The following is an 11,421-nucleotide window of genomic DNA, read 5'->3' as shown; positions in this document are numbered from 1 at the left end:
TTCAGATGTATGATGCTGCTAGTCAAGACGAGGGGTGGTCGGGAGCTCAGTAGTCACAGAGAGATGTAGACCCAGGGTGTTTATCTTGTCCACATGTGTTTGTAGTTGTCATATCAAATATCCATGTTTTGTACCTCAACCCTATTCCCTCTTTTGTAACTCAACCCTATTCCCTCTTTAATGAACAAACTAAAATATGTACATTTTACACTTTTTTGTATGGAAAGCATATAGAAAAAATGAGAACTTTTATTGAGCAAAACGAATTGGAGGTTATCTACTTATATATATGAGTATACAATATTGGAGGCCATGTACTTATATATGTAAAATAGTTAAGTTGACGCAGTCATTCCATTAAGCTTTGATGGGTTCTGTAGTAAGACCATATCCAAAGGAGAAAAGAGGATCATAATGAGGATCTCCAAAGTTCATTGGCAATTGATCAACAGTTTTGAACCACGTTCGGGGAAGTTTTCCAGTAAAACCATAATCTCCAAACAATACATCAGTAATGCCTTTTCCTTCAGTTCCTGGAAGCCAAGCAGCAACAAGTGCATCCATTGAAGAAATATAAGGTTCGATTACTACAGGCCGTCCTGAGATTAATATAACTACACATTTCATAGCGCCACAAACATCTGTGATGGTGCTTGGACCAGGGTCGGGAATTGTCAAATTCAAGCTATCACCATTAGTTTCTGCATATGGATACTCTCCCACTACAACAATGCCATAAGAAAACTCATGTGATTGAAGACTCTCCTTATTTGGTTTTTCCTCAAAGGCAACTTCTGTTTCAGGACCAACCGTTTCTTTTATAGCATCAAGCACAGTTGTGCCTAACAAAAGGAGATGATATAAATATCCCAATAATTTATAAGGAAAAACTTCACAATTTATATTGTAATATTTTCATACCACTAGTAAGGTTGTTGCCACTAGCTCCTTGCCATTCGATAGTCCAACCACCACATTGATATCCAAGGTTGTTTGCATGGGTGCCAGCAACAAGTATTTTTTGTGCCTTCTTTGGAAGAGGAAGCAATGGTGTTGAAGTCGATTTCCCATTCTTTAATAACACTAGTGATTTTCTTACGGCTTCTCTAGCTAGTTCTCTATGCTCCTATTGTGAGAAAAACATAAGTTAAAACATAATTTCTATATTTTATTTCATAATATTGAAGACATATTCCATATAGTTACCTTTTTACCAATCTCATTAACCAAACTGTAGTCAGCTAATGGGTTCTCAAATAAACCCATAACAAATTTAACTCTCAAAATTCTCCAAACTGCATCGTCAATTCGACTCATAGGAATTATGTTATTTTTTACCAAGTAGGTAATTTTATCGATGAACTCCTTGTAGTCGTACGGTATCATTATCTGTATTGAAAAGTGTACATGAGCATATAATTATTTGTTGAAATACGTTTTAAAGTGTCGAGCATAATACTAACCATGTCAACACCAGCAGTAACGCTGGCTATGATGGAATATGTATAATTAGCATGTGGTGGAGATGTAATCCTATCAATACCCTGCCAATCTGAGATCACAAAGCCCTAAAAAGACCGAAGCAATATTAAGCTCACTTTAAATCAAATCATCAAATGTCTGCAACAAAGTGACAATCACAAAGTAGAATCAAGAAGTCATATTACCTTAAAATTGAGAGTGTTTTTGAGAAAGTCAGTAAGGAGTTCTTTGTGGGCATGCATTTTCTGTCCATTCCAACTTGAATAAGAAGCCATAACGGTTGCAATTCCCTTAATGATCGAGTGATAGTAACCTGGCATGTGAATGCTAAGTAAGCTATGTCTGTCTATTACTGTGTCGTTCTCGTTGATACCCTTGGTTGTTCCACCATCACCAACGTAATGTTTTGCACATCCTACCACTTTGTCTCTATTCATAAATAAATGAAAATAGTGGTTATTTTCAACACGTACACGATTAAAGAAACTGATTAATATTTGAAGACTCACTTCCCACCGACATAAGGAACACCCTTGCGAGAATTAGGTGGAATCTCTCCTTGTAAACCTAGTATGATCTCGGTCATTTCTTGAACAATCTTAGGGTCTTCACTATAGCTTTCATAACACCGACCCCATCGTGGATCTTTACAAACCTAATTGAAATACAAAAACCTCCAAAATAAATCACATGACATAATAAACAACAAATAGTAACAGAAATGTTATGATGATCTTTCTCCATTGAAACACAGAGATAATTACCGCTATACAAGGCGCAAAAGCATAAGGAATGCCAGTTGCTCTAATTTCAAGGGCAGTAGCACTCCCAATATTCTTCACAAGTTGAGGGTCTCTGTTTGTTTAATCAAAGGAAAATCATTTTTACATGAATGAATAAGGTATATGATTAGTGCTGAATAAAAATAAAAAATAAAAAATAGAGAGGGAATATTTATGTAACCTAGTAGCTCCAAGTCCAACATTGTGAGGGAAGATGGTTGCATTATAGACATTGTTGTGGCCATGAACAGCATCAATTCCATATATCATTGGAATCCCTAGCCTACTCGACAAAGCTCCTTTTTGGATTTCATTCACCATGTCCACCCAATCCTTAGCTGAGGCATTCTTCGATGGGGCACTACCTCCACCACTCAATACACTCCCTACATTTAATATTATTGTATTAGTACTTTAAGAGAGTGAGGAGAGAATTAGATTAGGGGTAAGATATTTACCAATGAAATAGTTTTTCATGACATCAGCCGAAGCATTAACCCTTTCAATTTGCACCATTTGACCTATTTTTTCCTCCACAGTCATCCGACCAAGTAGATCCTTGATTCGAACATTTAATGGTTTTGTTGGATCTTTGTATTTGAGCTGTTCTCCTGTTCCCAATGTCTCCGACAAAAACATGAGAAAAAATCCCATTAAAACAATGAGAACCTTGGTCATCTTGGATGGATCCTTGGCTGAACCCCAACTCTAAAATAGAATTAACAAGCAAAACAAACTTTAATTACATTGTCTTCTTAATAGCTAGTGAAGCCACTTAAATGAATACAAAATTCTTAAAGGTAAATACCTTGAACAACACTACCAATCAATCTTATAAATAACCTAAGAGAAAATGGCTAGAAAAATTACCTACAAAAATTACCGAGGGACAACAAAAGGAGTATTGAACACAAAACAATCCTTCTCTGCCAGGAATAAGAGTGGGATGTAGAGAAGACCCGATTTGTGTGCATATAATTTTTGAAGTATTTATACAATAAGTTTTTATGGTATTCCTATTTTTTATCCTTCTCGGTTAAAAAATAGCCATTCAGATCACAATGCTAATTTTAGTGAAATTTGTTGCACCCTTCTTTTTTTTCTTTTTTTTTTTTTTTATCTATTTATAATTAAGTTGCAAATTTAGTTTTTAGGACGTGTGGGTGTGGAAAGCTCCAAGTGAGCGAATTGCATGTAGAGTTCGACAAGGGCTTATAGTTTAATTGGTTGAAACGTCTTCGCCCTTTTGTTTGCTTTGCTGCTCTTGGATCAACGTAACTTCGGTTTAGCCATCTTTCCTTGCATTTTTATGTATAGAACACTTGACCACTCGGATAATAAAGAATTTAGAAGTTCATCAACATACTCTCACTTCTATTGTGAATGAAATTAAATGTAACACATGCATGTAGCAACCGCTCTTCCTCCTATTTAAATGAAGCAAATCAAGATTACAATAGTATCTTTCAAGGTAAGTTAATTACTAGTAGTACCCATTAAGGCTACCTACAAAAAGTATTTTTGTTTTTGTAGGCTAAAAACAATATTGAAGGACGAACCCAAAATAGCACGAAAGGAACCAAGGAAATGAAATACTTGAATACCATAGACATGAATTTTAGTTTTGGAATTTATTTTGTTGACTTATATAATTTTATTGACTTTATTTGTTAGGCTACCCTTGTGTAAAGGTGCTCATTGTCATGATATGATTTCGACGTTATTCAAATTACAGATTGTGACGTGAACTAATGCAAAGTTGTTATAAAATTTACACATATATATACTCACATTATATAAAATAAAATTTTCAGTTCAAAATGCAAATTTGGGAGACTGAGTGTGAAAGATAAGACCAAGAGAAAAATAAAATTTTGTTACAACTAGATACTGGAGGGTCGAAAATTCGGATCAAGACATTGACCATACAACGCAAAATAAGCAAAAATAGAAATCAACAGAAAAATTGCTGAAATTTCGTGCGGTTTAAAATTCATAGTAAAAGTTTCTCATGTATGCAATGTATGTGACTGAATACAACTAGGGGAAGAGGATCAGAACCCATGATAAAGAGAAGAGAAAAAAAAATATGACAACCCCTAGTATAATGACAAGCTAAACGCCCCAGGTAACATCCTTTATGGCTGTAAAGCTCCCGCACACCTCTAACCTCGAGCGAGCACACCCCTCACCTCGAGCAATGGAGTCATTCTCCTAGAAAAAAAAATAATAAGTAAAGGAACGAGTGAGTACATATGTGTAAGATTCATCAAACTTGAGCGTTCCTTATAGATTCGTTGAAAAAGATTGAAAAAAACAAAGGTTTTACACCGAATGATTTGGGTGCCTCCACGAGGGTCTACTCAACAAAACTTAACAATAATTTAGAATTTAAATAAGAAAATGGTTAGAAACTGTAGTTTTACAGTGGTTCGGTCAAACTCGACCTACTCCACTCACCAAGCGCCTCTTGGGAATTTCAATAAACTTTTCTTGACTCTTTCCTCGGATCAGAGCTCAACCACTACACCGCTCCTTTTACGAGTTTAAGAGCAAACTCAATCCTTTCCTTTTACGAGTTCAAGAGCAAACTCAATTCTTTCCACGGCTTAGGATCAAACCGGTACAATTGTCTAAAATCTTATAGAAACACACCAAAACTCTTTGAAGTAATAGATTTACAATTTTCTCACAATACAATAAACATCTCAATAAGATAAACCAGAAATAGAATTGGAATTGGAAGGTCTAGAGAGAGCAACAATGTAGGTTTTTTAAAAAAAAGTTATCGATAGGAAACTATATGGAAGTTGTGTATTGTGTTTTATGCTCTTTGTTCTGAAAAATATAAAGAGGTGATAGTTTAAATAGTGATCAAGTTGTAAAAATAGAAATTGATACAAATCACTTGTAAAAATAGAAATTGATATAGATCACTAAAACATGAACTCAAACGACAACAACGATAAAAAAATATTTATTTATTTATTTTTAAAAATTTATCGTAAAAAATTATAGACACATGTTTCATTTATTTAATTATATATATTATTTTAAATAAAATATTAAAAACATTTTAAATTCATTTTTATTATATATAAATATATAAATATATAAATATATGAATATAAATATATAAATGTTAATGAAAATACCTGTAATTGAAAAGTTTTATAAATTTAATTGAAATAATTTCATAATTCAAATAATTTTCTCTCCATTTAAAAATAAATGAAAAGTTTTACAAATATAATCGAAATAATTACATAATTTAAATAATTTTCTCTCCATTTAAAAATAAATGAAAAGTTTTACAAATATAATCGAAATAATTTCATAATTTAAATAATTTTCTCTCCATTTAAAAATAAATGAAAAGTCTTACAAATATAATCGAAATAATTTTATAATTTAAATACTTTTTTTAATTTAAAAGTAATAAAAACTTTTATGAATAAAATTTCCCTCTTTGCTCCACCAAAGTTATAAATGTCATACTTTGATTAATCTATGATGTCAATTTTCTCGATGGTCTATGATGTCAATTTTGTCACCACATCATCACGTCGGGTATCTTGTTTTGATTACGATTGGTCTATGATGCCAATTTTGCCGTCACATCATCAAGTCGGGTATCTTGTTTTCACTAAAATGTGTTCGTTTTAGCTCTAATTTGAGTGAACAAAAAAAGACGTTGAAATCGTTATTCCTAACCTTACACTGTGGACAAAATACTGAGAATCGTTAATAATCGAAGGTAAGTTTGTTATCATCAAATTAATTAATTAATTAATTAAGTCCAAATAATAATATTGATGCATCATGACAGACATTCTAATATATTATCATAAATTTGAAATTCACTCAAATCCATATTCTCCCCTTCTATTAATGCTTCAATGAATTATGAAACAACACAACAACGATTCATTAATTATAAAATAACAAACTTAGAGCATATTTTTCCTAATTTTCTCCCCCTTCATAATCATTAAAAAAAAACAATAAACATGCTCCCCTAAGAACATGCCTTTAAATAAGATTATAAAATTCAAGATATATCACACCGAACAATACCAAACTCAAATTCAAGATATATCACACCGAATAATACCAAGCTCAAGCCTATTTTTAGAAAAAATTTCTTCATTTAACCGTTTGGTAAAAATATATGCTAATGGATTTTAGAGTTTACAAAATCAAAAATAATATGTCCATTTTGTATATGCTCTCTAATAAAATGATGTCTAATGTCAATATGTTTAGTTCTAGAATGATGAACCGGATTTTTGGTTAGATTAATAGCACTGATGTTATCACAAAATATAGGCACACTATCAAATTTTAATCCAAAATCACAAAGAGTTTGTTTCATCCAAAGAATTTGAGCACAACAACTAGCAACCGCAATATATTCCGCTTCCGTAGTAGATAAGGCAACCAAATTTTGCTTTTTACTAAACCAAGAAACTAATGAACTACCAAGAAATTGACAAGTTCCACTAGTACTCTCCGCATCAGAATATCCTACCAATTTAAATTCAACGTCTCTATGATACCACAATCCTAAATTAATAGTCCCAAGCAAATATTTAAATATTCTTTTAACGACATGTAAATGAGATTCCTTAGGACAATATTAAAATCTAGCACAAAGACATACACTAAACATAATATCAGGTCTACTAGCAGTCAAGTAAAGTAAAAATTTAATCATACCTCGATAAGATTTTATATCTACACATTTACTTTTTTTCATCCTTGTCAAGCTTGGTAGATGTGCTCATTGAAATTTTTGCAATCTTTCCCATTGAACTTGAACATTTTGAGTAAATTCTTGGTATACTTCTCTTGATTTAGAAGATACCATCTTTTAGTTGTTTGATTTGAAGTCCAAGAAAGAAACTAAGCTCTCTCATCATACTTATCTCAAATTCATTACGTATACATTTAGAAAATTCTTCACATAAAGAAGGATTAGTAGAACCAAATATAATATCATCCACATATATTTGCACTAATAGCGTATCTTTTTCTTTAATTTTAATAAAGAGAGTAGTGTCGAGCTTACCCATTTTGAAATCATTTTCAATAAGAAAATTACTAAGTCTATTGTATTAAGCTCTTGGAGCTTGTTTTAAGCCATAAAAAGCATTTTTCAACTTATAGACATGACGTGGAAAATCAAAATTTTCAAATTCAGGAGGTTGTTTTACATAAACTTCCTCCATGATATAACCATTTAAGAAGCAAGTTTCTTCATCGTCTATACTTTCCTCCTGACAATAGCCTGAGCTACAAGTCTAGCTTTATTTCGAATGATATTTCCATTTTCATCAATTTTATTTCTAAAAACCCATTTAGGATGAGATGAGGCATACCTCCATTCTTTTGGCATTAATGAAGAACTTTCTTCCTTCTTTTCATTTAAGCTCACTTCTTCCTTACTTGAAAGTGTTTCTTTTCCTTTGTCACTGACAGGTAAATCTCCAAAATTTCTTTCTAAATCATCACTACAAATAGACTCGTTAGAAATATCATTACAAGATTCATCAAATACCACATGCATAGATTTTTCTATAAATAAAGTTCTCTTATTGAAAACTCTATAAGCTTTACTAATAGATGAATAATCAAGAAAAATACCAATATCCGTTCTAGAATCAAATTTTCCATCATTTCTTTATTGTTCAAAATAAAATATTTGCAACAAAAAACTTTGAAATATCCCATATTTGAAACTTTATTATGCCAAACTTCATAAAGAGTTTTATCTAAACATGGTCTAATTAAAACACTATTTGAAACATAACAGTAGTTATTAATAGCTTCCGCCCAAAAATATTAGGTAAATCATATTCATTTAACATTGATTTAGCCAATTCTGGTAAAATACGATTTTTTCTTTCAACCACACCGTTTTGTCGAGGAGTCATTGGAGAGGAGAAGTCATGATATTTTCAAATGCTACCCAATCGAATTCTCCTCCATGGTCACTCCTAATTTTAGTAATTAAAAACCTTTTTCATTTTGACTCGTTTTACAAAACTAGCAAATCTTTTCAAAACATCATTTTTATGTTTTAAAAACCGAAATAAATCTCGAAAAATCATCAACTGTCACAAAGATATAGTAATTACCTCCCTAGCTAGCTATTTTAGAAGGGCCAAATAAGTCCATATGTAATAGTTGAAGAGGTCTAGTGGTAGAAATCACATTTTTAGATTTGAGAGAGACTTGGTTTGCTTACCCATTTGACAAGCATCACAAATTGTATCTTTTTCAAATTTAAAGTTAGGAAGGTCTCGAACTAATGAATTTTTCTAGATATTTGAAATCAAATGCATACTAGCATGTCCTAATCTTCTATGTCATAACCAAGAATTATCATGCAAGGGCGAAAGACATTTATCATTTGTAGGACAATCATTTAAATCAATAATGTACACATTATTATCTCTATTTCCAGCAAACAACACTTTTCTATCCCTAACCGTTGGCTTTTTCGCCTTAATCTCAAATTAATTAATTGATGTTTTGATAATAACAAACCTACCTTCAATTATTAACAATTCTCAGTATTGTCTACAGTGTAAGTATTTTGTCTACAATGTAAGGTTGAGAATAACGATTTCAACGTCTTTTTTGGTTCACTCAAATTAGAGATAAAACGAAGAAGTTCCAGTCTAAACAAGATACCCGACGTGATGATGTGGCGGCAAAATTGACATCATGAACCAATCAAATTCAAAACAAGATACCTGAATTATTAATTTTCATGTAATAATGTTAATGCAGCCAAAAGCAATACATGCGAGAATAGATAGGGACAATCGAATCTATCATCCTGATAACTCACAAAACTTCATTCAACCTTTTAACACAAAACAACTGCAACATCTACCTCACAGAACTTGCTCTATTTTATCTGATTTGCCGTTAGGGAGGGAAATAGGGTTTCTCGTAGACAAGCCACTGAATACATGTCTCCTTCCAATGGACCCACCATCTTGAGATCTAATGCAAATCAACTGCTTTGATGAGAAAAATTTGAAGCACCAAGGGGACACCAACACAAGGCTGATGCAAACCAACGACAAAGAGTATCTAAAGAGAAAGAAGGGGATGAAGCTAGAGAAAGAAGAGGATGAGAGAAATATGGGAATGGTATCTAGAGAGGAAGAAGGGGATGACGAGGAATGCGACTTATAACCTTGGTAAAGTAACAAATGGTGGAGTTTTCAATTGCATTTATAAAAGTTTTCCAGAAGAGTATTTGAATTATAAAATCATTTCAATTACATTTATAATGATTTCAATTAGATATATAAAACTTTTCATTAACATTTTTATTATATTATTAACATTTTTTTTATTATATAATTACATTTTAAATATGTTATATATATATATATAAATGAAACATATGGTCTATAATTTTTTACGATAAATATTATTTTTCGTGGTCCACGTTTCAGATCAGTTTTAGTGGTCCGTATCTATTCCTATTTTTACAACTTGATCACTATTTAAACCCCTCCCCTCTTCATATTTTTCAGAACAAACACAGAACATTTCACAATACACGAGTTACATAGTTTCCTCGATCTAAACTTTTTTTAAAAAACACTCCATTGTTGCTCTCTCCAAGTTTCTAATTTTATTTCTGGTTTATCTTAATCTGAGAGAGATGTCTATGGTAGTGTGAGAAACTCCAAGTTTCCAATTTTATTTCTGGTTTATCTTAATCTGAAAGAGATGTCTATAGTAGTGTGAGAAAATTGTAAATCTACCACTTCAGAGACGACTTGTGGTGTGTGGTGTGTTTCTATAAAGTTTAAGACAATTGTATTGGTTTGATCCTGAGTCATGGAAAGGATTGAGTTTGCTCTTCAACTCTGTAAAAAAAGCGAGGTAGCGGTTGAGCTCTGATCCGAGGAAAGAGTCAGAAAGTTTTATTCAAATTTCCAAGAGGTGCTTGGGGAGTGGAGTAGGTCGAGTTTGACCGAACCACTATAAAACTAAGGTGATTATTGTTATGTTTTATTGCATGGTATAAGTTTTATTGTTATTAAAAAAAAAAATTATAATTACATTGTTGAAACCCTATTCACCCCTCCAGAGGGTTGTCATATCGATCCAACAATTGGTATTAGAGCGAGTTGCTCTTATTGATTTTTTTTATAAACTTTATTTTTAGACATTATGGCAAATGTACGTGTTAAAAACGATTTTTGTGAAGGACAATCAACTTCTAGACCTCCTTATTTTGAATCTAATTATACATATTGAAAAGTAGGAATGAAAATTTATTTGCAGTCGATTGATTATCAATTATGGTTAAATGTTAGTAAAGACCCTTATATTCCAATAAAAATTGTTAATAATATTGAGGAGCTTAAAATGGAGGATATTTGATGAGCATGATATCAAAAAAAATGTTCTTTTTAATGCTAGTGCTATAAACTGTCTGTCTTTATTGTACCCTAAGTAATGATGAAGTAATGATGAATTTAATAGAGTATTATGTGTTCTTCCGCATATGAAATTTGGAAAACTCTTGAAATAACTCATGAGGGAACAAATTAAGTTAAAAGAAACAAAGATTAGCATGTTTTCATTTATGAACTATTTAAAATGGATGCAAATGAATCTATAGGTGATACTAGATTTACGAATATTCTAAATGCTTTGAAAAATCTTGGAAAAGTATATTCTACTTCCGAAAATGTCAGGAAAATTCTTAGGTCTCTACCTAAAAGTTGGAAGCAAAAGTGACGGCAATTCAGGAAGCAAAAGATCTCACAAAGCTTCCTTTGGATGAACTTGTTGGTTCTCTCATGACGCATGAGATTACCATGAAGGAGCGCATGGAAGAGGAGGAGCGCATAGAAGAGGAATCCAAAAAGAAAAAAAGTATAACCCTAAAGTTCATCACATTGGAAGTTGACTCCGACGATGAGAAAGCCCTTGATGAAGATGATGTTGCCTACTTCACACGTAAGTATAAAAATTTCATCCTAAGGAAGAAACAATTTAGAAAACATTTCACCAACCAAAAAGGTGAGAAAGCAAGCATGATGAGATAATATGTTAGAATGTAAAAAGTTGGGTCATATAAGACTTGGATTGTCCTCTCCTCAAATTATCTAAGAAA

The 11,421-nt window shown here is 32.0% G+C and overlaps 1 protein-coding gene across 1 annotated transcript; it reads right to left on the bottom strand.

Annotated features, from left to right (window-relative positions):
• Positions 1 to 232: 232 nt before the first annotated feature.
• Positions 233 to 3,261, bottom strand: LOC111800651 (uncharacterized). Its single transcript, XM_023684440.2, has 10 exons — positions 3,135 to 3,261; positions 2,723 to 2,972; positions 2,446 to 2,650; positions 2,247 to 2,337; positions 1,992 to 2,137; positions 1,668 to 1,911; positions 1,464 to 1,568; positions 1,207 to 1,389; positions 922 to 1,126; positions 233 to 842 (listed from the first exon to the last, which is right to left on the bottom strand). Exons 2-10 carry the CDS (start codon positions 2,940 to 2,942, stop codon positions 358 to 360), a joined length of 1,884 nt encoding a protein of 627 aa, XP_023540208.1. The 5' UTR covers positions 2,943 to 2,972; positions 3,135 to 3,261; the 3' UTR covers positions 233 to 357.
• Between the last annotated feature and the right edge of the window lie 8,160 nt (positions 3,262 to 11,421).

Source organism: Cucurbita pepo, chromosome 8 (genome assembly GCF_057944985.1).
Source record: "Cucurbita pepo subsp. pepo isolate OVF chromosome 8, ASM5794498v1, whole genome shotgun sequence".
In the NCBI taxonomy this organism is placed as follows: Eukaryota; Viridiplantae; Streptophyta; class Magnoliopsida; order Cucurbitales; family Cucurbitaceae; genus Cucurbita; species Cucurbita pepo.
The sequence above is the reverse complement of the archived record's forward strand: the minus strand, read 5'-3'. Positions and strand labels throughout refer to the sequence as shown.